The following is a 27629-nucleotide window of genomic DNA, read 5'->3' as shown; positions in this document are numbered from 1 at the left end:
AAATGCCAGCTGTGTTGTGCCCCTTCCAGCCTCAATCTGCTGCAGGCTCAGATGGCATCCGAGTCATGCTGGCATTACTTGAGTTGTAACAATAAGCTAGAGCTGATCTTTAGGAGCAGAACAAAGGCAGCAGTGTATTTTTTTTTTTTTGAGTCTCTGCAAAGTATTGCAGCTTTCTGCTGCTCTTTCAGCAGGATTAAGAGTCTGAAAATACCCAGAAGCTCCAGGCTGCTCCTAAGAGTTCTGTAACATTCCATAACTCATGGATGAACTGACACATGTACGTTTTTCCTGCCTGCTCAGTGTTGAGCAAATAAAATCATTTTCAATAGTGTTACAAAATATAGAAAGCTCCTGAGAAGCAAGGAAACCTTGCTTCAGCCTGAATTTTAGGAGCTGACTGCAAGGAGAAGGTTTTGGAAGGCTGTGCAGTAACTATATTAGTTTTTCTTTCTCAGCACTGGCTAAAAATCAAAATTCAGAAGATGTTGCAAGAAAACAGGATCTGGTTTTGTGCCATTCTAACAGCCACAGCTGCTGTGTTACAAACAAGCAAAAGTGGAAGAAGTATTTTGTGTTTGGCAGTTAAACAGAATAATTCCTCAGGCAGAGCAGACAAGAAACTCTACAGTCAGTACCTGGCTTCTGTCCTGCCCTGTGTTGTGGCTGTCAGCAGGAAGTGACAGTGGCAGAACCCCACATTCCCAGGTAGGAGGGGGCTGCTCTGGGATGCTGAGGCTTCTTTGTCTCATGCTTGGACTGCCCTAGAATAAATATGTAGCATTTATTCAGCAAAAGCAGCCCTGAGCTATTTCCCACAGCAGCTGGTGTTACACTAGGAATCTCAGCTTTTGCCTGACACTTCCCTTTTGTTTAATTCACAAAAACAATGACTATTTTAAGCAAGTGATCAAGGCTGACCCCGCATTATTTTTTCACTGTCGTTTAAAGACAACTGGAGTTGAACTATGTATTGTTAAAAATCATAGAGCCATGAATAAAAGTTACATTAAACTTTCTTTTAATTGAAGACAAACAAGAGAACCAAGGGCTCAAACAAATTTTAAAAAGATATCTTCTGTTCCCCAATGTCTTCTCTCGAGCAAAATATACAACACACACACACACAGACACACACACATATATATAAAACATAACTACATTCAAGTACCAAACAGAATTTACATTTTCTCAAACAGAAAAAATAATGCACATGATTCACATACTTTAAACCCAACCATGCATAAAACCACTCCAAATAAATCAGGAGCTGAACATAATTCATCACACTACTGTGTATTATTCTGGAGTATCAACATCGTTGGAATGCATTAACACTTGGGAGTCTGGGTTTGTAATGTGTAACCCTGCTTCAAGTCCAGCTGTTCAGAGACTTACTTGTTCAAGATCTGTTCAAATTTTGGGTTAATAAAAGAAAATCCATCAAATGCAGACTGATCCATGGACTCAATCAGGTTTTTGTCACTGTAAGACAATTTTGGCTTCTCGCTCAGAAATTCTCTGTCAAAGTTGTTGTAGTCACTTGCTGATTTCTGTGTTAGAGGGAAGGCAGTGTGAGACAAACTTTGCATTTTCTTCCAGAACAAATTTCATAAATACAAAATGGTGGAAAGTAGTCTTTTAGCTCCCCCCTCCCTCTGCTTTCCCTGCTTTAAGGAGGAAAAAAAAAACCCTCATTTTAACAAGACTGTAAGCTTGTAACTGGGCACTTTCTTATTGTTAGTTGGAAACCAGCAGAAAAACCAAACCCAGGTTGCTTTGGAGAAGAAACCACCTGGATTTGGGCTAACACTGGGTCATTACCCAAAGATTATCTGTTGACAAAAGACATGCAGCATTAACTTACACATCAGACCAACATTTCTTGCCATTAACCAAAATGTTTAAATTACTGAGAACATTTTACAGGCTGTACTTGTTCAGAGAGTAAAGCAATGCCCTATAGCAGCTGTTCTGTGTTTCATAAATATTTATGTAACTAGAAACTGTTTTACACTACGAACCACTGAAGATTGCTGCTTGTAGGATCCTTATGTTTCCAGATTTCCCACTTTTCTGGGAACAAGCAACACAAAACCTTGTGTCTTTCAAAGGGACAGCTCTCCTCCCCAGAGTACATTTTAAAGAGACTGCTGCCTCCAGACCATTTCACCTGTCCCAGTAACAGGCTGGAGAAACACTGGTTTGGATTTTTCACCAGGTGAGCTGAAGCAGCAGCATCCCACTGCGACACAGATTTGAGTTACATTTGGTTCTGTATTTTTTCAGGTAACATCAGGCATGTACATGAATTCCCAGTTTAGTAGCTTTGAGAATGCTGCTTCTTGCCCCCTAGGACATGCCTGGGTGAGTTTGAAGCAGCAATGATTTAATGCTTGCACAGAGTCCCTGCAGTCAGGTGCCAGCTGAGCAGCCTGGAGCTACTGCTGCTCCTCCCTGTGGCATTTCATAAAAGCAAACTGCAATGAACTGTGAACATTCTAATGCAGAGGGGAATGGAGATCAAAGCTAGCTGTTGGTTTTCCTGAACATTTTATTCATAAAGAAGCTCCTTGAGTGCAATGGGAAGATAATCTTAACAGGAAGATCTCAGGGCAGTCCAAGGAGTACAGTGCACCTGTGTAGAAGTGAACCATGCCACAACAATGGGCTTACAGATACACAACTTTCTGGTTTGCAAAATGTGAGGAGAAAATGGCAGTAGGATCGTTTGTGCAGGCATAGAATTCACCCCTTACCCCCAGGCTGCTGTTACTGGAAGAACAAAGAACAACCCACGTACCACTTTTGGCCTGAAGGGAGGGTCCACCTCCCTCTTCTCTAGCGCTGTCCAGTTGATTGTTTTGAAGAAAGGATGATCTCTGATATTCCCAGTCACCCCAAGTCGTTTTGCTGGGTCCCTTTCAAAGAGCTGCAAGAGAAGACACCCAGCAAAGCATTAGAGCTGCTCCAAAGGTGCACAGCAATAGAAGAATTATAGGTATGGTGCTAAAACAACTACGGGTGCTGACAGTAAACAGAGCATTAGGAATTAATCTGACCTGACTTTCCCTTTGTAAGAGCAATTTTGTTGATAAACAGCTCCTTTTTTTGGAGATTTGTCTCTCCCTGCACAGAGACAGTAGCGAGGACCCCAAGCTAATCATCAGTCCTACCTTTTCTAATATATCCTTTGATTCCTTGGTAATCCAGCGTGGGTAGTGAGGGGTATCCACCCGGATTGACTCAAACAGTTCATCTTCATCATCCCCATGGAAAGGGGACTGGCCAATCAGCATCTCATACAGCAGCACCCCAAACGACCACCAGTCCACAGAGAACGTGTACCTCAAACCCTGCAGGATCTTGGGCCGCACAGGAGGGAACACAGGTAAGAGAGAAGCAGCAGCAATACAGCCCAAAAAACAAGAGAGGTACTTCAACAGAGAATCTTTAATGACTAGAACACTTAGGGAAAAAATAAAAATCCATCAAACTGTGGACACTGATGCAGAGCTGTGGTTTTACCCATGGCTGCTGTTTGTGGGAATGTGGCCAGCTCCATGGATAGGTCTTAGCTCTCATTCAGGAATTTTCTCCCTTAATTCTAAATAACCATATAGTTAAAAAACATCCTCTCTAGTTACTTTACATTTACAATATGAAGGGAGAAGTAAATAGTGATGAAAACCAGATTCCTACAGAAGTCTTTGATGTAATTCATAGCTTTAAAAGCAAAATACCTTAATTGAGCTGCTTTGCAAGTGAGATTTTTAAATATTGTAAACTTATTTTTTAAAATAACTGTAACGCACAGAATTAAACTCTCTGAGATTCCTCTCACAAGCTCCTTTTGTTTTGAATTCTGGTCCTTTGCACAGGCACGAGTCTCTTCTCCATCTGCATTGCACACGCATAGATTCATTCTGCAGGAGCTTCATCATGGGTGTGCTGGCTACACCTAAACCTCAGCTCTTACAAAAACTAAGCATTTTAACTTTCCAAACCCACATTGTTTTAAAACTTACAGCTACAGAATATTTCAAAATCTCAAGTACCTTCTATAAAAAAAAAAAACAGATACAATTTTTTCCTCTGATTTTACCTCTAATCAGACTTGGACTTTTCTGAACTATTAGGCTACAAAGAGGTGATTAATCAGAGCAGCTCTTGTCCCATCAGGGCACTAAATCCATGCCAGCAGTGTGTGTGTGCCATACTGACCTCAGGAGCAATGTAGTCAGGGGTCCCACAGAAAGTGCTCGCCTTGTTGTCACCAACAACGTTTTCTTTGCACATCCCAAAATCAGCTATTTTGATGTGGCCTTCTTTATCAAGCATCACATTGTCCAGTTTTAGATCTCTGCAAAAAATGTTTTAAAGATGCTCTGCTGTAAGTTGCTTTTTTGTCATCAGTTGCACACAGTTTCTTCACTAATAAACACCTCCCCAACTGCACATACAGAGGCTTTTCAAGAAAATCATCATCCATCAATACAATCCATCCAAAATGCTATTTTTGTGCTTTGAAGGCATGAGGGGCAAGGGGAGAATTCTCTCTTGTCAAAGAAAATAAAAGGCTGAGGTGCATACACAGAATGTGACCTTATAATCCTCCACATTTGCTTTCAGATACAGAAGCACAACCAAAGCTTCTGTTGCTGCTGGAAGGTGGCATGAGTTAATGCCCCAGCAGCTGACACAGCAGTGCTGCACCAGCTCCAGGGCTCACAAGGAGGATTGTGTTGGATTCTGAGAGCCTTTGGCAGGAATTTGATTGTTTGAAACCTGCCCATCTCTTAACACTACCTGTGGCTCGTTCCTGGTTACAGCACAAGTTCATGTGTTGTGGCATGGCCTGTGAAGGGTCCTATTCATGTCTTTTCTCAGAAAATCATTATTCAACCAAGAAAGAGCTTTTTTCTCAGCAGTTTCCAAAAGCTACATTCCCTCCCTTTGACCATGCTGCATTTTTTGTCCATCTGGCTGCAAATGCACATACCAAGGAGGGTAGGCTGAAGAGAAACGGAACAGCCCTCTGCTTACCAAGGGCTGAAATAGAGCAGAGAATTTCACATAAGAACAGGGCAGTCCTTTCTCCTGGGTAACTGAAGTTCTCAGTACCAGCAGTAGATCAGGGCCTGGCCCTTTATGCTTCAACCTGGTGAGGCAGAAGCATCAATGTTGTGGTTTCATCAGAAGGCAAAAGCTTTCACCTCGGTGGTTTGCTCTCCCTCTCCCTCACCTCCACATTAACAGACTCATGACTGGAGGCAGTGCTTGAAAATAACTGAAACAAAACTGCTTTTGTGTAATATGAATCTCATTCCATCTTTCCAGTTGCCAAGGAAAAACCACACAAACAGAGATTCATCTCGGGCATGTGAATTGCCTTGGAACTACATCAGATCTCTGACAGACAGCTTCTGCCTGTTACATCAGTCAGGAATTCAAAGATGCATGAAGTGCTAGGACAATTCCCAGGTCCCAGCCTGGAGCTAGCTGGTACTCACCTATAAATAATGCCTTTGCTGTGAAGAAACTGGAGCCCACATAAAATCTCAGCTCCATAAAACCTGAAAAGACCAAAACATCTTTTAATCTTCACCCAGTTACGACATTCAATGCAGGTAACCAAAAAAATGCTGTCAGCTTCTTTTCATGGAGTGAGAAGCACTGTACACATCTCTAAATCCCAGTATCTCTGTGTTTATGCAGCCAGATGCAGTAATCTGCAAGTTAATCCCTTCACCACACATCGGCAGTGTCCAACACCAAACAGCAGAGGGGACACGGCAGCAATTGCTAAAGGCTTCATCCCACTTCCCTCAGGGAACATCATCCCTTTCCTCCTCTTTAATAACAGTCTTTGATGTGGTTTTAGTGATAGGCATGTGCCTTTTGAAAGAGAACTGCTGGGACCTCAGCCCTCCAGGATTGCTGCAGGAGGCACCAATAGCAAGGTTAGAACTGGGCTTCACCTGTCCCCTCTGCACCTGCCTGGTCACAACAGACTGAAAAGTGCCATCACTTCAGGGGCACTCTCCTCAAAAAAAAAGAGGTGATAATCTAGGTGACATGAAGGAAAATCTGAAAGAATGCTCCCCTCTGCCCCAAAAAGCATTTTTTTTTTAAATTGGAAAAATACAAAACTATTTCCATTTCTGTGTATCGGACGAATGTTGGTCCAAAACAAATAGGCACAGAATATACCCAGAGAGGATTCCAGATGCACAGATGTTGGCTGAGATGCAGGTAAGCTGCAGGGGCTTTATCCACATTTCTGCTGGGAGGAGTGGGAAGGGAGCTGACCTATACAAGTGGCTGCTGTTGATGTCAGACTTCCTGCCACAATCCCATCCAGTCAGCAATCCAAAGTGCAGTGCCAGTAACAGAAGGACTTTTCCTGGGGCTTACAGATAGGTCCAGTACTCTGCACTATTACTTTTTAAGATTTACATGCCAGCCCTTCAATGATGCCATTAAAATGCCCATGGGTTTAGATGAGAGAAGTAGAAACTGACCTCAAACTAAAAATGATAGCTAAAGTAACAACAATACAATGTTTTTGCATTCTTTAAAGATCACTGGAGCTGAAAACTTAAAGTCACAGATAACTGACAAAAGTGCACTTACTAAGCAAAGTGCTTATCCATTTAATTGGCATCTCATGGAATGGACAGCTTTTTGTACTATCATATCAATTTAGCAATAGCAGTAAGTGTTCAATTTTCCCCCCCATGCTGTTTTCCAATTTTTTCTATCAGAACACTGTCCTAAAGTACACTGAAGCTATGCCTTTTGCTTTTCAGTGCTGGTTCATGTTGCAATTTATTTTGCATGTCTAGGAACAAGCATCCCATAAAGTGCAACATCACACTGTTATGTAAATTAAGAAAGCCCAACTCCACACATCATTAAGTGAACTTCATTGTATTCAGCCAGTGCCTAGAAACATCTTCTCAACCATCAGCCACTGAAACTTGACTGCAAGTAAGGAGGGGCACAGGACTAGAAGCCATAAACTCAGAGATCAAATAATTCATGGAGGTGGGGAATGAAGGGATGAGGACTCACGTTGCCCTGTAGAGGTCGAAGCGCCCTTTGTCTTGGATGTGGAACATCAGGTCTCCCCCATTCAGGAACTCCATAACGAAGAACAAATGATCCTTTTGCAGATAACCAGGGAATGGAAAAATTACTGATGCTATCCAACCATAAATGAAATAGCAATGTGCCTCCAGGGGACCATGCAGACCCTTCCCTCTTCTCCTGAAGGATTTTTGGTTTCATGCACCCCCATGAGGCTCCTACAGCGTTGAGTGGCCTGGTCTTGTAAATATAAATATCTGATTCTGTGGGTTTCTAGACTCAATACACACTGAAACAGACTTACTGATTTCAATCTGTGACAGTCATCCTATTCCACTCACCAAGTGTAAAGCTCAGATCAAGGACTTAAATTACTTATTCCAGACTGCATAGATGTTTTTTCTGATTTTACTCTGTCCTTATCAAGATATGTTTGGGTATACTCATATTTACTTTCCATTAGGCCCATGGATTATTGCACAGAGCACAGGAAAAGGACATTTAATTCTTGCATCACTAAATTACTTTCATTTGACTGCTGGTATCAGCATACATTAAAACGCTCAATCTGTTGTGTTGCTGCCACCATTTAAATTTTTCTTACCTTTGTCTGAAACGTGCAGTACAGATGTGTGAGAAATGGATTTTCCCAGGCAAGAGCGAGGACCCTCTTTTCCACCATGGTACATTCCACATCATCATCAATTAGCACCACATCCTTTTTCAGAGCTTTGATAGCAAAGAATTCATTCTTCCCTTTCAGCTCTGCAAGGAGAACCTACAAAAAATAAAAGATGACAGTAGAGCAAGTGCAGGAAAGACTGGTGCTGATGTATCAGTGAGGGAAAGCCAAAGGTGTTCATAGCAGGTTCACTGACAATTAAAAATCACATTTAAACGGGACAGATGGGGAGGTTTGGGAAGGTGAAGCTGCTGGACACGGATGAGGGGATGAGGCTCAAGGACCACGTAACCAAAGGCACAGCAGTTTTTCTGTCAATGTCTTGTGAGTGCATAAACAGCAGCCACGTAAACCTGGTCTGTCACTAGAACTGCAGTTTCAGAGCCAGCAGTGGACAGAGCCTGTGGAGATCCCACTGCTCTCCCACACATCCCCTGCCACTGCACTGGGGCAATGTGAGGCTGTTTGTATGTGGAGGGAACAGAACTAAAACATCTGCTTGTCCTGGGCACATTAAAGGGCAATTCCTCTGCCTCAGTACTAAACAATGACAAACTTCTGTGCATGATGAGTCACTTTTGGGTTTACACAAGATCCAGCTGATGAAGTTTTACTGTCTTTCATAAAGATGTCTACATACAATTCTGTTAGAAGGTTACTGACCCAAGAAGCTGTGAGACCTTTCTGGTTAAAGGAAACAGCCCATCACATTGCAGAGATCAAGTCAGGCATACACTTGAACTCTCTGTTTGTCACACACCTTTCCAAAGCTGCCTTTCCCCAGCACTTTGTGGAAGACAAAGCTGTCTATGTTGAATTTTCTCCTTGCAGTTCTTGGCACTGGCTTGGTTGTGTTTCCTTCCCAGAGCTTATCATACTCGTTGTTATCTGCTGATCAAAAGAGGAAGGGGAAAGTTCAGTGGATGCAGGAACACTGCAGGACTCAGAGGTTTGGATAAGAATTAGGTACTGACATAGTATTTCAATGCATCTGCTGCTGGAATTACTGGTGAACCTAAACTGTCTAAGCTTTTCATGTGGCCAGGAGATGGTAAAAAGATATACATGCTGCTTTTTTTTTAACAGCACTTAATTAAAAAAATTGTCTAACACAAGGCAAGAATGCGTAACTTCTTAAATTGTCTGGTAGGTAAGTGGCTGTGTTGAAATACTGTTTCCTCACCTGTTGTGTCTCCTCCTGGAGTTTTATGTTTCTTATCAAAATCTTGATAAATACCAACATTTTCTACAGATCCAGAATCAGACCTTCGTGTAGATTTCTGGGGAGAAGGGGAACACTTGAAATTATCTTAGCACAGTTACTTTAGAAATAGAGCAATAACTTTAAATGTAACATGATGGCAGTGTAAACCTTTATTTTTCATTATTAACTCCCAGTATGTATCTTTTCTCAAGAAGTCTGGTTCACAGACTATTCAGTCACCGTTATAACAGCTTCACATCAGCTGTTTGCTTTATTTCCTTCACTGAAGAAAATAAGTCATTGAAATTCCTGAACAGTCTATGTTCCATTGTTCATTGCAAGATTATTAAGGGTATAATGGTTTGAACCACAGTGGAAAGAATTTGAACTGTGGGAAAATGTCCCCTTGGATGTCTGTTCATGTGAAAGAGGAGATGGGAATTACTGCTTTATTGGACATGCTGAAATCATATCTGGATATGACATCTGTCCTCAGCACAGGAAATCAACTTTTACATTTGGAAGACCCCTGAGGTCAAACTCCAGTAATGAAAAGATTGAGCTCCTGTGTCATGAAAGAGCTGCCACAACAGCTCTCACTGTTTTCCAAGTAAATATCCTGTGAAAGCTTAGGAATACACACTTCAGAGGAAGCACTGTTGGCTTGTGTGATATATTTTCCTGTTTTATTTCAGAGCTTGTGTCTGAATCTTTATTTGCAGAAGCTGACCACAAAAGAATCATGCTGCAGCAGATGATGAACAATGCAAGCTATGGGACCAGCATTAATTCCAGAGGGATTTTCTGTGTGTGTACATAATATTTCTATCAGATGAATAAAAAAGGAGACTACCTGGTATGTTTCTCCTTATTCACTTCATTTTATCATTCAAACGCAATTGTAAAGTTGAAGCATATAAAACCAGATTTCAGCATTATGATGCCACAGATTAATCCATTAAAAAGAAAGGAACAGAATAATCTTGGCACCACAGAAGAACAAAACTGAATTTCAGCAAACCACACACCTTTTGAAAAATTGTTTAAGTGGCACATCCCCTCCCCTATTTCAGTTGCAGACTATTGATACTTCTGTCAGTCTCTGTAAGTGTCAAATTAAAAAAGAAAAGGCTATTTGCATTTCATTTTTTATAAATACAGTTCCCCATAAAAGTAATGCAGAAAAGATGATGAGAAAACCCCAAAATGCTCTGAAAAAAAGTAATTACCTGAAAAAGGCCAATAAAGCTTACCTGGCTAACTTGAGTTAAAGCTTCAGCTAGCAACTTCTGGTTTATTCCACATAAGTTTGCCACCTTCTTCTGGCATTTATGATGCACATTCATCCCACATTCTAAAATAAATGTAAAGATTATTATACAAGTATGAGGAAAATACTGATGTTACAATAAACAGGGCTGTTCTGTGCAGTTCAGAAACCTTTTTTTAAGACCAGACTGGACATGGACCTGTCATTGCTACCAAAATTGCAGTTTTTGTCCTTTAATACAATGAAGGCTAAAAAAAAGGTTTCACAAGGAAGAAACCTCCAATCATCCTTACTTTAGTCTCAAAATCTGTGACAATAAGGATAACATTGCCTTTTTGTGGGAGAATTATAGAAGCAATATTTACAGTAAATGATTTGAACACACTTTGAGATGCTACGTTGATTCAGCCTCCAAATTTCAGCCATTCCCAGAGCAGTAATTTTGATAATGCTCAAGATTATACATCTGCAGTGTTTCCTGACTCCTTCAGCAGCTCACCTTGGCTGAGCTGTCCCATGAGCACAGTGTCTCTGTCTCTCTTTTGTACAGAAGCTTTTTTACCTCATAGGGAGGGGATGAATCCCACCCTACACAACACCCACAGAAAGGCACAGTGTGCACCACCAGCAGTCTCCAGTGGAGAAGCACAGAGAGCTGATAGCTCCCTCCTCTTCCTCCTCACCTTCACACTTGAGCCCTTGCCTGACCAGCCCCCAGAGCAGGCTCCCACAGTGGTCACAGAAGGTGGGGCTCATGTAGTTGTAGACTCGGAAGCGGTGGGGCATGTCGATGTTGAAGCGCTCCTTCTGGAACTGAGCACAGCCACAAGGATTTCACCTCAGCACAGCCACAAGGATTTCACCTCAGCACAGCCACAAGGATTTCACCTCAGCACAGCCACAAGGATTTCACCTCAGCACAGCCACAAGGATTTCACCTCAGCACAGCCACAAGGATTTCACCTCAGCACAGCCACAAGGATTTCACCTCAGCCTTGGCTCCCTCACTCAGCAGGAAGATGGATCTGCCCAGCACACAGCACCCACCCCTCACAGAGCTTTCAGCTGCTTTTCTTACTTGAAAGCTTTGTTCACTGCATGATACAGAACTTTACACAACTTTAAGCAAAGATAGAGCCTTGGGTTGTACAGCCAAGCGTCTCCCAAATGGAGTTGTCAGCTTCTGTACAAGGTTTTGTTAGTTCAGCAATGTTTAATCACATAATTACACTTTAAATATGTTGTTCCAGCTCTTACCATTGTGTCCCTGCTGTTAGCTGCAGTACCAGTACACCTCCCAATGATTTTATCGATGCATTTCTTATGAATAGCAGCATTGCATTCTTCAAGACATGCACAAGAAAAAAGAAGGATTCCTTCAGATAACAAATATATGGGATGAGGCGTTTGCATTTAATGGCAGAATGTGAAAGTCACACTCCTTTTGCATCATACAACATACACCACAAGTCTATTTTTTATCAAGATAATAATCTTTTATAAACTGATTCCACCACCCCTTTTCTTTCGCCATACACTTTATTTCTAAACTAAATCAGCAATGCCCCTAGCATTTGATAACAGAAGAACAGTATGCTTTTGAGTTTTACCCTTTGATAGGTCTTCCCTGCTTGGAGTAATGCACAGATCTATGCCAAGTAACAAGTGATTTTAAATTCAGCTGTAAAACCCCTCAGTTGTAATTCACCTTAGAAAAGGTTTCACAAAAAAACTGCTGTCATAAATGAGTGCAACTTTTCAATAACACTACATATTTTTGAGAAGAATAGCTAAGTCTAAATCTTGATATTGAAATCCCAGGTGGGAATCAAAGTCAGATTCCTTTGGTTATTGTGCAGAATTGATATTTAACATCTACTACTACCCATAGTGATGGTGCATTGGGCCATGCATATTTACAGATTTTTTTCAAGAGTAACTATTAGATCTCCAGATTCATGTGGAAAACAGCATAAGAAGAAAGTTCTTTGAAAAAAAATCAACTTACGTCTACATTTGTATCCCTGCTTGTTGAGTCCCCTGAAATAAATTAAAATTAAAAAGGAAATCAATACATTTTCTGGAATAAAAGATGGCTGTTTTTTATTTTATTTTAATAATATCAACCAATCAATTAATAAGTTGGTCTGAATTCTGGTAATCAGAATCCTGTCTTAGGAAAGCAGGGTTTAGAAGATAAGGTCCTGTATTTGACAGACCAGCAAATGGAGGAAAACCCAGAAACAACAATGTTTCAATCACACGGGAAATCCTCCCAACCTAACTTAGGACAAAACCAGCATTACTATAAAAGGAATCCAACTTCTGGCTCCCTGTGAGTCTCTAGTCTGCCATCAGTCACTTCCCATCTCAAAGTGTGGCCATTATTTTCTCAGACCCACCCCTCTCATTCTCCTGTGACAGCTGCTGATGATCATGGCCAGATGCTGATGGAATTTCTGCCTATTATTTCAGTGGCAAAAATGTTCAAGCTCTATTTCTCAATGTGAAGGATAACAATAGTTCTTAGGTATAAAAATGCTCTTAGTAAGTATATAACTTCAATTTCCCAATACAAATTTATTTCTCATGTTTTGTCTGAATATATCCAAAGCAAACTTTGCAGTAATTTGGCCCTTGGAGCTGGGGGAAGCTTAGATTTTCTTTCTTACCATACAAAGTCTCTGCAGACAGAGCAAAATGTAGGCTGTCCAAAGAAGGTGGCGATAAATTCATGGTTTTTGATGTAGTGGATTTTGGCTTGCTTGATAGCTCCTCTCCTGTTGATAGTTACTGTCCCCTCCTCTTCTCTCATTGACTGTCTGCAGTCTGAGGGGGACAAAAGAAGACACACTTTTAATACTTCTAGGTATTACAGAGGTTAATGTCTGCTTCTCCCAAATGTTCAGTTTGCGTTTCTGTTTCTGACTCGTGTTTCTGTTCATTTTACACCTCCACTCTGCAAACTTTCAGTCCAACAGGGTGGTACAGGTACACATGCTGCTTCCCAAGGTGTCCCTGTGCAAGCACTTCCCACTCCTGCCCATGCAGAGAAAGCCTTAGCTAATGAACTGAGAACAAAAAGCAGGGATGGAGTACAGTTCTGATAGAGAAGTGGAAACCACCACTGCTTCTTGGAAAAAAAAAAAAATCTATGTTATTTCTGTTTAATGTAAGTATTTTAGTGGAAGCAGGAGGGTCAGCAGAAGCCTGTCCATGCTGCTGCTCCACCTGCCCTCCTGAACCAGGACTACAGCAGAAATTCAGATGAACTGCTGCAGGACCTTCTGGGTGACCACAGGACCATCCTATTGAAGATTACTTTCTTCTAGCCTCCAGGATCATTAAGTAGCAAGGACAAATGAGATTTTCAGTTAGACATTTCCATTTTGCTGTTTAATAACATTCATATTTTATCTTTCCATAAGTCTCAGTCTCATTCCTTTCCCCTTCTAGCCCCCATGGAGTCAGATTATTTACTATTATAATATTAGTGCCTACTCCCATCTACTGTAGCATCTAACACTGGATCACATAGAAATCATATGTAGCATTAAGCCAAGAAATAAAACAACAAAAAACTTCTCAGGCTTCAAGTCCAACTGGCTCATACCAGTCCTCATCAGAGGTTATGGTTATTTTCACTCATTTCCAAGGAAGCTTCTAAGGTTCTTTTACAAATATGTGTATTTCTGGCTACAAGACTGAGACACAAACTCAGACTATTTAGTTTTAATTAGGCATTTTTAAAGTCATGGGGGTTTGTAGCAGAGGTAACCCAATGCAAGCGAATGGGAAACTGGTGATTTAACCTGAGAACACATTTCTTGTCAACTGAAAGAAGCTGTTAAGGGACAATCCCACCCACCAGGAAAAGATAAAGGGTTGATCTGGCAACGAGGAGCTGATCAACTGCTAGGTCCATCAGCTCTGGCCAGCAGCTTGTGGGTCCCAGACTGGAAAAAATGTGAACGTGGCTCACATGTCCAAAGTGCTGTGAAGCTGAGGGCAACGGGATCTTGCCGTTTGCAGGCTGGGAATTTCCACAGCAATGGAATAAGGAGAAAGTCAGAAGAGCATTTCCCCCATTGTCAATATAATAGTTTTTTTTAAAATTTGCTCCGTTGCATTGCTGCCTTTTATCATTACCAGCGAGAGCCTTGCTTTTAGCACTGACAGAAGCAGATTTGTTTCCTTTGCCAAGTCACACTCTGCAATGCCTGAGATTACTATAAAGTTGCCCAGGAGCTCTGCTTCTCTGGCTGCTAGATGCACTTGGTTGGTGTCAATTTTTTTTAGCTGGCTGCCACCATTGCTATTCCAACAGACTGCTGAACCTGGAATACAATCTGTCATGTGACACCATTCTAAGTGTCCTAAACTAATTTATCTGTCACAGCCAGCAGAAGCATGTGCTGTCTTAGAAAAGAAACGGCACCATCAGAACAGAGATTAAGGGAAGATGAAGCATATTCGTGAAAAGGAAGTTCAAAAAAGGTCTCCAGGTTTTGCCACTAGGAAGTAATGTACTTTTCTGAGAAACTGGCCACCTGGTTCAGGGAAAAGTCATCCCGAGAGCCCCTGAAAGGACCTTCCAGTGGGCACTGTGACAGTCCCTGAGTTACCCCTGCCCCTCTGGGAACAGGATTCGTTTTCCTTGTTCAAACAGGCTGCTGAATTCACCCAAGACAAACTCATCAGCTGCTGCACTTCAGCTTGTGGCAGTCTGCAAACTGTGCTATCTCTCTGTTTAATCCTGCTGAGCAAACACACAGACCTCACCCACTGCTCCCCAAATGCTTCAGGGAAACCACCCTTGTGTGGTGCAAGGAAAACAAGGTGCTTGAGAAGCACACACATTTCGTTTGCTGCAGTAAAGGATGTCTTCGTAAGGGAGATTTAATCAGTAACAGCAACAAAGCAGAGAAAGGGCTTTTGCTTTATGGCAGTATTCTGAGATCACCTGTGATGCAGACAGAAGCCTTTCTAAAGTCCATAACATAAGCAAACAAAGTGTTTAGTGAGGAACGAACACCTCATGCTGAAATACTTGGAGCAATTTAGTACTGCTGATACTGCCTTCAGAAGTCTCTGACAAAACTTGATCAATTTATGGGAAACACTGGTGTTTCCTCCCTGTCTGAAGCCCTGATATCGAACTTAAAGAGAAATATGTGAGACTGACACTTATTTCTTTGAGAGGGTAATTATATAAACTAATCACTTCAGGTTTTGTCCTTTTTTTTTTTTATTTTGCGTATTTTCCTTAAGTATACTGTAACAGGGAAGAATCCTTGAGCACAGCAAAACCTCCAAATCTGCATGTGAGGACATACAGAGTTATTTAACAACCAGCTGCCTTGTTAGATGCCTTTGCCAAAACCAACCAATATAACAAGGAATAGCTGAAAACATTTTTGTCTGGTTCAGAAGCAGCCAAGAGGTTTGGAGAGCAGCTGCGAGTCAAGTTCATCTGCAGCTGAGGTAGCTCTGAAATTCTGACGTAATTTCAATTTACTATGGGCATGTTAAACAAGTTATCTTTAATGTATAAATTGCCTTTAATGTGTATTGGTCCAGAAAAATTTTAAGCAGCTCAACCAACCATGGAGTTAACTGGAGAATAACTAAAGCTTAGCTTCAGAGATGCAGAGACAATCAATGATTGCAGGGAAGTAACTTTCACAACAACTGTATGGATGCAGGATGGAGATGAGGGGGATGGAGAAACACAAAGGGAAAAACTTTGATTCCCCCTCCAAGAAAGCCAGGATTCCCAAAAATGAAATGCTTGTCATGAACCAGCACATGGTCAGAAAGAGCATGTACAGAACAGCTGAATCAGCAACCAGGATCCAGGTGACCTCTGCAGCCTGGACTTGACATTAATCAGTTTGGACACAGCACACACCATTAAACATAATCTATTTCCTCTGTTGAGAGCTGTGGTTAATATTTATCACTGGCACATTCACGTATTTCAAGGTCCCTTCTCAAAGCTTACAGCTGATCGGACACAAACCCCCAGAACTCCTCTGGGCTGTACATTCATGAAGAAACCATGAAGCAGGGCTGTGAATAGACAGTGCAGCTCTCCAGACTGCTGTAAACACCCCCCTGTATTCCCTGTTCAGCTGCAGTGCCCATCCAGCTGAACACTTCTCAGTCCCCAAAGCCACTAACACAACACCCAACCCAATGCCTGGAAAACATTTACTAAAATAATATTGCTGGGGTTCTGCCGAGCTGTAATAAACCTCAAGGTGAGGTATCACACTGTCTCAAGTGAACCTCAAAAATCCAAGGACAAAAGAATACAAGCTCAGGATAACCCTACTAGTTTTTTTTTTCTTTAAAGAAAGAATTGAAAAAAAAATTTACCATCTTCAGAGTTCATTTTTCATTTTAACCTGTTCATTTCATGGTGTTGCTCATGAAGAGGAAAGATAACAGTGCTACTGTCAGAGACTGGGAACCAGGACCTCAAACAGGGAAGGAAAGGAATTTTCTAAGCTGATTGCTCAGGCTGAGATTTGCCTGAAACTTTGTAATAAATTACAAACTCCACTAACATTTCTGTTCAGTGTCTGTCTCCTGCTGTTCTGCAGCCTTGCACTTGGCTTTGTTTGAAAGTTAAGTGCACCTTCAGGTCTAGAAAAATATTAATCTCTCAGAGCAATCACTAAAAGGGAAAGCTTGTTCCTGACAAAGGAGACTTTCCCAGCACAAACCATCTCAGAGGCAAACTGCTCTTTAACCTGGTCCTGGAAAAGACTGCTTTAAACATCACCTGTTAAAAACAACCCCAACCCAACCAAACCCAAAAATCCCAAGAAAGCACTTACAGAAGTAGAAGTTTCCCAAAAGCCTTCAGTTCTGTGACATGAAATTGCTACGTTAAATCATTCTGGTCTTAGTGCTACCTCTCTGTAAAGAGGACCACAGGTTTGGGCTGGAGCATTTAGCTCCAATGTCTACCACAGGCAGGGATAACTTCCAGTAGATCAGGTTGCTCAGAGCCCATGCAGCCTGGCCTTGAACAAATCAAGGATGAAGTCCTGCCCTGGCCCCTGAGCCAGCACCTGCTGCTGCTCTGACACAGGGGCTGCTCTGCAGCTACTTTAGTATGCATGTATGGAACCTCTCTAGGCATTACTGACACCAGTGGCCTGGTAGAAAAGTGTAAAACAAAACACCATCTTTAACAAGCCCTGCTTTTCAATCCAGGATTAAAAAACCCCAATACCAAACACACTCCAGCCTTTGTGGTGCTCCCACCCACCCAGAGCTGCAGTGTGAACGTGGCCCATGCTCAGCAGACAGAGAGCTCTTGTTTTACAGCTCAGTGTTTTGGTAAATGCTTCTGCAGAGACCTCTGGTACCTCATTGGTGGTGATAGAAGCAGGAATAAAGTGGAAAACAGGTCTTCTTTCTTTCCCAAATTACACAGTAAAACCAACCTTTAAAGATACAGCAGATCAATCAAACTTCTACTGAAGGTACAAACTATATCAGATTTTGTGTGCTCCACACAACATGTCAGCTACCTTGGGAACCACAGACACACCAACCCAGTATCTGTGAAATCACTACATCTGCATCTGTCTGATTCTTCTAGAAAAAAATCAGAAGATAAAGCCTGCAGATGTTCTTGTTAAATTCATGCAATTGCACTTCTGGCGCATTAAATCAGATTAAATCAGATGCAAGGTGCCACTGAGTAACCCCCATATTAGCCACATTTCTAGAAACAGCATTTTCTCTGTTAAATGATCAAATCATACCAACATCTCCATGTATACAATTATAAGATTCAGTTCTGGCTCTTCAGCCCTCATCACTATTATTTATTAAAAATGTGACCATCCTTCCACAACACACCTCATCCATAGAGATACTTTCTTCAAATCTTACTTTAGGCTCATACAATATACATACTGAAATGACAAATCTGCTATTCACCCTATTATTTTTCACAGGTAAGTCAGAAAAATGCTGAAGTCTCATGCTTCCCTAACACTCAACACAGAGAACAACATACTCAAAATATATGCAGCTCTGTGGTTCATGTCCCTCTTCCAGAAGTCAGACACTTGAGTTATTCAAAGTTACCATGCAAATTACTTACCTTCCGGTACTTCTAATGGCATTTTAAGGAAAAAAAATTCACTGCCCCTTTCTGCAGCAAAACAGCAATTCAGAATTCAAACCTAAGACACAAGCACACTCCCAAAGCTGCTAACACTGCATGAGACACTCAGGAGAGTGAGGTTATGCATTTTCTTACTCGAGGAGGTCATTAACCACATTTGAATAAACAAAGATCAAGCAAAGCATTAAACGTATTTCAACTCCCACCTATTAAAACTAAAGCTGCTTTACAGAAATATAACCTAGTTTCAATACTACAGCAAGAGAAGGAGGGGTAGAAGGAAAACAATTTCAAAATTAAAATTGATGTTAACACCCTGTTCTCACGTTTCACACATCAGGAGAAAAGCTTTTGAATTTCCAGCTCAAGTTCATATTCAAATCACAGGACAGAAGACAAAAAAGTTCTTTGACAACTCTAAGTCAGGCCTCTGCAGTCCCCATTTTGTAGGGTCTAGGAAGAAAAAGTCCTTTAAGATTGGTAAGAGTTTTCATATGCAGCCCTAAATTAACTGGTCAGGCCTCAATCTGGAAAAAGAATATTTAAATGAAAAGTCTTAGTGTAGTCTACCATGGAAAAACCATTAATACCAGCTAATTTTGTGATTTTTTTTCCTCTAAGAATATACCTGTTAATGGAGCAATAACATTCTTATTGCTCTGCTCTGCACCACTGCAGCAGAGGAAAGCAGTTTTCTCTAAAGGTAGCAGAATGTTTGCAACTTAGAAGAAAGGTTTGAAAAACAGCAGCTTCAGTTTGCAAAGCAAGCCAAAGAAAGAATTATTCATTTTTGTGAAGTGTTTGGAGATTTTCAAACAAAAGGTAGCACCTATACTCAGATACAAATGGCAGCAATACCTTTGAATAAACCAGGGAATAACTGAAATACCAGTTTCAGAGCAAGCCTTTTTTAGTATTTTAAAATGCAGCTAGCACAGAGCTCTGCATGCAAAGGCAGGTCAGAGGGAGAACAAAATGACAAGTGCACAGGAAGGAATGTGAACTGTCTCTGAGCTTTCAGCTATTAACTGAGGGTTTCAGCAATGTGGGGAACAGAGGTTTACACAAACATCCTTGCAATGCACCAGCAAACCTCTCTGCTCTCACACTCTAAGTGCTAATTTAACTGGAGAGAACATTTACAGCAGTGCAATTATGAGCCAAAAATCAGCGTTTGCCTATTTAGCAGCATTAGCAACACTGACATAAGGGAGGTTTACAACCTTGAGGAGGAGTAGTTTGTTAAAATGTATTGCTATTTGCAGTGTTCACATTAAAATATCAGATTGAGTGACTTTGCTTCACAATATTTAGATGCATAAATGTCTTGAAAGGCAAATTCCATCACCTCTGTAGTTTAGTTACCAAAAATGTATCTGTGATTAATTTCATATAAAGCAGAAGGTAAATAGGAAGTCATTGCGAATTAAAGGTCAAAAAAGTGCATTAAGATGTGAATATTAACTTGCCAATTAGAATATAAATGCATGACTTAATGATCTGTTTGGTATTTAGGCTTCATCCATCACCATCTGCAATCCCTAATAAAGGCAATGAAACGAACTTCAAGAACACTGTATCTATTTTAAAATTATTTTGATTACTGAGTAAAATTAATTTAGTACTTTCAGCTTAGAAGTATATTACCTGCCTACTAACAGCTAATAATAAATTATGGAAGGTTTTCACTTATGCCATCTCCACTTTTCCACATGTCTGCATGGAGAGGAAGGGACATGCTTCTGCCTCATTAAATGAACAACTGAAAATACAGAAACTGGGTTTGTACAGGTTTGCTTGAGAAACTTCTGGATGTCCAGGAGAAATGGATTTCTGTATGTCTCATTAAATATATATGATCATAGTACCACTGCCCCATGAAACAGCCTTGCACAGGAAACTATGACTAAGACCAAGATAAATATTTTCTAATATAATGGCTCACACCAGTTTAAATGCAAACCTGAGAAAAATTCTCACTTACAGACTCTTTAGAAAGTCAAAGTATTCTTAAAATTTTTGCTCTAAAGTGTTTACTTCACAGACACCAAAGCAACAAACATAGAGGTTGGATATTTTGCCATCACAAAGATAAAACATCACCTCTATGCACATCACATTCTATCTTCAGTATCTTCTGCACAGGTGGTGCAAAAATGGATGATACCTTCACAATGAACTTATTCTACAGAGCAGAACTGCGCTCCTATAAATGTCTATGGGGGAAAAAACCCACCCATGCTTCAAAACGTCCCACTTAGTCTTTTCAGTTACTTATAAACACATACTATTAAACACACTACCTTATTAGACTGGTAGGCTAATCTGGCAGACCAGTTATATTATAATTAAAATATTATTCCCAAGAAATAAAGGTTTTATGACTTCTAGTATGGGAAAGTCTTAACTACAAGCTAAGCAAGTTGTGAGTTTTACAGCATTTCCTTTAGGAAAGGACTCCCCAAATACCCAAATCCACGCCAAAATTCTTGGGTTTATTATTGTACTTGAAGCTTCCCTCCTAGCTCATTCCCAAAGAGCCTGTGTAGGTTTCTGACACAGACAGGCTGTTCACTTTTTAAACTGGTACACCAGATCATTGACTAGATTTGCATTTTAACACTAAACCTTTCACTCATTCCCACAATCAGTTTCTGTAATTTGTGAATAGGATGTCTGAATCCCAGGCAACTCAGACCCACTTCTCCAACCCACAAAAAAAGTTTCCCACATAAGCTAGAGTAAGAGATTCACCTTCTTTGCACCTAAAAAGGAACAAATAATGTATTTTCTATCACATCAAAACTTGAGAACAGACATTTTAAAGATCCAAAAGTGCCCAAATGTAACAGCACTTAGAAATGAACAAATCCTGCCATGAGTCCACATAACAAACAAACAAACCCAAAACAAAAAACAAAAACAAAAACCCCTCAAATCACACACAAGAGAGCAAATTAATGAAATTAATTAATAAGATTCTACTCAGTACAGCAGATGATTTTTTTGGTAACCTACATTGTGTGTTCTGCAAAGACCCCTTTTTTTCACATAACTGACTGAAAATAACCTATTAACATTACCTGCATCTTCCAAAAAATACTGCACAGCCATCAGCACCTTCCCCTGAGGCTGAAGGTCAAGCTGTGAAAAGAAAGATAGCAACAGTGAAATGTGTGGTTGACTGCATCTCTCAGGAATTTAAACAGCTCTTTCTAGGGTATCAAAGTAGACTATTCAATAACTATTTGATTACAATCCTCTTAAATATCTCACTATTGCAGTTGAGTCAGGGGCTTTTATTCTCTTGCTTTTACTTGTGTGCTGCATTGCTTTGATGTGTCTCCAGGAGTTCAGCATGGTCAGAGTTTACATTGTTTCCCCATGTCCCTTTCCCGTGTCTGCAAAGTTTGTTGGCTTCTGTTTTTACTGTAAGTAAACTCAATCTGCACAGGAACCCAGTTTTTAAAAAAGTCTATACAATCCTTCATGTTTTTATTGAGAGTACAAACCACAGTGATATCAAATGCTGTTGCTGGCAATGAAATAAAGTGGTATAATCAAAATTTGTTTTCCTTTCCTCCTCAAAACCATTACACATGGTTTCTGTGGCAAATGCTACAGACCAGAAAAAAAAAAAAAAAAGGTGCCTTTTAAGCCAACAGCTGAGGTCAGTTCCTGTGCTCAGAAAGTAGCCACTAATTCTTAAACTGCTGCCTTCATAAAAGATAAGGAACTCTTAACCACATCAGTGACTCAATCTTCACTTCAGCACAGAGCAAAGTACCCCTGGGTTACACTAAATACAACTTGGGATGAAAAATCCAGTCTCCAGGCAAAATCAAACCACATTTACATTAGATACCCATGAACATATGCCCACAAATCCCATCATCCTACTGGGATAATGAGTGAGTTCATCTCTAAGGCAGTGTCTGACACTCAGAACATTTGCCCAGCAAAGTTTACAGAAAGCCAAGACCTCAGTTACATCTAATAATGCCAGGCTGTCTCTCCATACACAAAAATAACCTTACAGGCTATTATAAGTGGTCTCTTTGCTGGCCATGATGCTCTGTCCAAGTCATGACAGGTTGTACAGAGAAAGTTTAACACTGATGATGTCAATGTGGTACCTGTTCTGTGGATAACAAGCAGAGGATTTGAGACCACTGAACTGGCTAAAACTGATCACTATTAGCTTTTACTCTTCTGAATAATTTTCTTGTCTTAGAAACCAAGTTAAGGTGTGAAAAAAAGCCCCAAGTGTAACAGGAGAATACAAACTAGAGAGTTTCCACTAACCTAGGAAAATCTGTAAGCCTAAAAGGCACAAAGCATTCATTCAGCTTGAAAGAAACAAAACTAGGTCAGCAATTTGGAGGAATTAATCTTTTTCCTTACCCAGAACTCTGCTTTGCCATTGCCTTTCTTGCACCGTTCTGCCAGCACTGACACACCCACAGTCACTTCAGACAGTGGCTCTTCTGCTGCTTTCATCAGCACAATCTGGATCACCCGACCCTCATAAATGTGGGCATCAAAAGTCGATTTCCATTCGGGATACATAGTGGGTTTCTTCTGAATCAGAGTTTTTCCTCTCTCTGAAAGCCACAAAAAAAAAAGAGAACAGGAACTAAAATGTATATAGATCCAGCATTTAAACTCAACAAGATAAAAGAGGGAATACTTTCACTGAAACTAAAAGCAGAGTTACTTTTACTGTTGTTGGAGCAAGGTTTAAATATTCAGTTCAAAAGTTCATGACACGGAAGGCAAAGCCCACCCTGATGAACATGCAAAGGCAGTGAAGGGGTTAACATGGAGCCAGAGAGCAGGAGGGACAAACCCCTATGTGGGATTCATAAGCTGCTTTAGTAAGTCACAACTTGACAGGAAATACTTGCATGGCTCCTTTCTGGTATAAATCTCCATGAAATGTCATCTGATCATCGTGATTACCTACTGCTGTAAGATAAATTTAGATAAACCCCACATTGACCCAGTGTAAATTGAAAGCAGTGTCTGAGAGATGAAAGGTTTCACATTTCATTAATCTACTTCCAAGTTTCCCCAACATCTCACTTGTATTCATAAGTCACTCTCCTTGGCATTGTACTCTACTATATGACTGTTACTCTTTAAAGGCTATTTCAGGGGCTTGTAAGTCTTCTGTAGTACATGCAGACCTTGTGTAGTTAAAGAATAACAGAAAAGCTAAATTTACCTCAAAAATGCCCTTTTCCCCTTCTTTTTTTTTTTCTCTTTGGTTTCCTTTAAGATCATCTCAGCGCACTCCTTTGTTAGGAGTTTTACAGTGCTGCATTATTCTTATTAGATGGAATTTTCTTTTCCTTTTTGCCAAGAAAGGCTGGATGATCCTTGAAGCCCTTTCCAGCCTGGTATTCTGTGACTCTAATACACAGCTTCAGTCTGTCTTGCTACCCATTACACTGATTTCATCCTGTCCATATCTCAGACATAGAAAACAGCCAGTGACTGCATAATCTATGACAAGCTTTGGCATATTTCTAGATGTGGGTCTCTAAGTCCCATCAACACACCCAAAGTGATGGTGCCTCCTAAGAAACCACATCCAGCTCTTCCCTGTGACTCTGGCACACAGTGCCATCTCCCAGTTTTCCTCTGATTTGCTGCCAAGCCAGTTATTCTCCATTTGTGCCCACGTAACTGAGTACAATTTTCTACATTCTAAACAATTTCTACTATATATCAAGTTTGTTTTTTTTTTTTTTTTTGCAGTAGCTGTTCTAAGTGTCGCTCCAGCTCTGAATGATCCACTTCCTGTTATCACATCAAGGCAGTACTAAAGCAGATTAAATAGTAGGACCCTTCCTCAGAAAGCTACAGCATGGTCTGTTAGATACTTAATATTTTAAAATCTTCCTGGAAACTCAAGGCAAAGTCAGGAACTTCAATGCATTCATTAAGAGCTTGCTGGATGCACTCCACTCAGCTGTGCTGAGCTCTGCAGGCAAGCACAGGGAATGGTGTCCTTGCACTGCTTTATTGAGGAATACCTGCCAGCAGCAGCACTGGAGTTACAGCTTGGACACAGCCTTGAGCCATGTGCCAAAGGACATTCCAAAATGCTCAGAAATGGCCACCTGAGGACTTCTCCATGGCAAACCAAACTTGAGCATTCCTCCTCTACTCAGTCAGCAGCTTTTCTCCTGAATGTGGGGAACTCTGCAGACAGAAAACTCGAGACCTTCACAGTGCAAACCTACTTGCAGAGCCCTGTTCTATGAAAAAAAACCCTGAAAATATTGTCACAGAATCACTGAATTGTTTAGGTGGAAAAAGACCTTCAATATCATCAATTCCAACTACCAAGCCAGCACTGCCAAGGCCATCATTAAACCATGTCCCCAAGTGCCACATCTACACATTTATTTGAAGATTATTAGGAAAGACAATAAAGGCAAGGAGGGGGATAAAAACCAGGCTGTCTGCACAGCAAGGCTTTTACGATTGCTAAAGCCAGACCCCTTCATCAAAAAGGCACAATTCAGGAGGAATCCTTGGCAATAGGAGAAATTGCATATTTGCAGAACCTTTGACAGTAATTTAGGTTTTGCAGAAACAGCAGCAATTTGTAAAGAGTTGCTAATACTCTTTGTAAGATTCTTAGAATGGGGAAGAATCATTCCAGTCTGTACACAGATGTCTCCCCTCCCTGCTCCCATGTCCCAGTTAATATCTGCTTTGATCAGTCAACTCTATACATTTTTACCCTACATAAAGAAGGTGTCTCAGTTACTGGAAACAGCTTCCAGCCATGCTGTTTTTGTAATAAAATCATACTAATCAATATTTGTCATGGATCACAATCCCTGACTGCAAATGAACACTGAAGGGTCAGCAAAGAACAGCCTTCAACACTGCTGAAGCCTCTGTTGAAGCCACTGTTCCTGCCTCTGCTGTCTCCAGGCCTCCCTGGCTTCTCTGCTCACAGTCCTGACTTCAAAACACATCACATGTTTGCAAACTGGCTCAATGCCCAATCATTGAGCTCTATGATTTTCTTCTTCCTATACAATAATTTTTTTCCTTGTGTTTCAGCCTTCAAATCCAACAAAAAGCTGTTCCAGATCTTGTCAAACTGACAACAGGAGCATCAGATTGTTTTCCTGATTGCTCCAATCACCAACCTCTCCAAGCAGTTGCCTCTCCTCCCCTTTCTTGGTATGTCAAAGACACATGGAAACAAAAACTGGGAAATACTGGGGAAATTCTACTTTTCAAAAGCAAATGGCTGGGGGGAAAGAAAGTGGATTTATTTAGTTTACTTTCATTTCTCCACATATTCAGGCAGCTGCAACACCTTCAGCACCATTTCTTCAGAGCTTCTTCCAGCAGATTAGGAAACACTTTCTTTGGAGCTTAGTACATTTGCTGGATGACAATGCTTTCTGGAAAAGGCACCATGCCTTGTATTTCAAGTTTAAATGCAGCTTCTACCCTCAACAATAAGGGAGCAGACCAATCATGCTGTGAGGAAGAAGAAACTTCACCTTTTTCTGCACTCTTTGATGTTTTGTTGATCTCTAGAGCCATAATGCAGGATTAGAGAGCTCCAGTCTAGCCCAATACAGCAATCCCCTCCTATCCTGTTTGGCTACAGTGGTGCATTCTAGCCAAATTTCAGAAAATATTATAAACCTTTGGACTAGTTTCTGTAAAGATTAGGTGTTTGAAGGCTGAGTGCCTAATGAGTCGCTTGGTCTGTTCAGTTGAAGACTGAAGAGAGACCTCATTGCAGTTTACAACTTCCTCATGAGAGGAAGAAGAGGGGCAAGAACTGATCTCTGCTCCGTGGTGACAGTGACAGAACCTGAGGGAATGGCCTGAAGTTGTGTCAGGGCAGGTTTAGGTTGGATATTAGAAAATGGTTCCTCCCAGAGGGTGGTGGGGCACTGAAAAGGTTCTCCAAGGAATGGGCACAGCCTCAAGGCTGACAGAGCTCCAGAAGTGCTTGCACAGCTCCCTCAGACTTTTGGGGATGGTACCATGCACGGCCAGGAGTTGGACTCAGTGATCACTGAGGGTCCCTTCCAGCACAGCTTATTCTGTGTTTCTGTGCTAGAGGACCTTCGGTGTGAGTCATTTCAAGCAAATAATTCAGCCAAAGTACCTCAGTTACTACAAAAAGAAAATTGCACCTCTCATCATTACCCATCCTCCCAGCCAAGAGCATTTGCTGCTCTGTACTTGAGGACAATTCTCTCAAACCTGCTGCAGTCCAGCTTCCTATCCTGTATACTAAGAAAGAAGCCTTGCTTTAAGGTGGGAGATAGAGAAAACAGCCATTATTATTTCTCCCATTCCAAAAGAAAAGCTCACATTGAAGTGCTTGGCATGACAGGAAGAGGACTCTGCAATTCACAGATTAAGGAGGATTACAGTATTTCTCAAAAATTTACTGATATTCAGAAAAGCATCCCCATTTGTAACCTCACCTGTAGTAAGAGCTTCCTTCATCTTGATAGCACAGAAAGGCTGTAGTTGCTCTCCTTGGTTCTGCACAGGTCCCAGCTCAAAGGAGTTGAAAGATATCCGTAAAAAGGGGGCCATTGCTCAGGATGATACACAGCCTATGTGGAAAGAAAGAAAGAGCACAGAGTAAAACACCTGGTCTGAGATATGTAATAAAGAGACACATTTGTCAGCAGCCACCAGAGCTTCTACTGAAGCTACAATCACATGGCTTCTATTCCTGTATTGCTTTCAGGACGCAGTTCACAAGTCCTAGGAAACATCCAGAGCTAGTGATCCAACCTGTAAGCCTCCAAAACTGCACATGCTGGGCAAAGAGAACAGGGACAGGTAGAAAAAGCTCCAGAGCTATTGTGTCACCTATTTTAAAGTGTCAGGAATAACAAGAATTCAAAACACCTGTGATTTCTAAATCAGCAAACAGGTCTTCCCTCATTCTTAAGAGCTCTTGAATTTAGAGCAGATTTCAGTTTACAATTTACAGCACATGTAGTAATGGAGCTTGTCCTGTATGTCACATTGTTTTGTGACACAAAAAGGATTTATTCAAAGGGAAAGAGAAAAGAATCATTTGAAAGAAAAGCAATGCTAGTGCATTTGGAGAATGAAGGATGTGAGGAAGGAAGGATCAGGAGGAAAGAGATAACAAGGTAACAGGAAGACATGGTGGAAAAAAAATTAAGACTTGGAACTGGGCTGAGCTGGCCTT

General features: G+C 40.9%; 1 protein-coding gene across 2 annotated transcripts; it reads right to left on the bottom strand.

Moving 5' to 3' along the window:
- Positions 1-1394: 1394 nt before the first annotated feature.
- Positions 1395-26998, bottom strand: PRKCD (protein kinase C delta). Of its 2 annotated transcripts, none has more exons than XM_062500401.1 (17): positions 26884-26998; positions 22805-23004; positions 21484-21544; positions 12921-13077; positions 12257-12288; positions 11506-11591; positions 10932-11061; positions 10232-10332; positions 8958-9054; positions 8535-8665; positions 7697-7870; positions 7078-7169; positions 5514-5576; positions 4225-4363; positions 3177-3365; positions 2804-2932; positions 1395-1553 (listed from the first exon to the last, which is right to left on the bottom strand). In XM_062500401.1, exons 1-17 carry the CDS (start codon positions 26996-26998, stop codon positions 1395-1397), a joined length of 2055 nt encoding a protein of 684 aa, XP_062356385.1. The 2 variants fall into 2 exon arrangements, with proteins under 2 accessions (XP_062356385.1, XP_062356386.1); XM_062500402.1 differs by having other exon boundaries at positions 8535-8662.
- Positions 26999-27629: the final 631 nt, after the last annotated feature.

Source organism: Cinclus cinclus, chromosome 12, assembly GCF_963662255.1.
Source record: "Cinclus cinclus chromosome 12, bCinCin1.1, whole genome shotgun sequence".
NCBI lineage: Eukaryota > Metazoa > Chordata > Aves > Passeriformes > Cinclidae > Cinclus > Cinclus cinclus.
This window is presented reverse-complemented; position numbering and strand designations above follow the sequence as displayed.

Excerpts from the sequence above, each read along its gene's own strand:
- PRKCD (XM_062500401.1), bottom strand. The coding sequence starts at position 26,998 with ATGGCCCCCTTTTTACGGATATCTTTCAACTCCTTTGAGCTGGGACCT. Across the intron at positions 12,289-12,920 it reads GTCTGCAGAGACTTTGTATG|GGGACTCAACAAGCAGGGAT; the intron begins GTAAGAAAGAAA and ends AATTTATTTCAG. Across the intron at positions 7,871-8,534 it reads GGAAAGGCAGCTTTGGAAAG|GTTCTCCTTGCAGAGCTGAA; the intron begins GTGTGTGACAAA and ends TATTTTTTGTAG.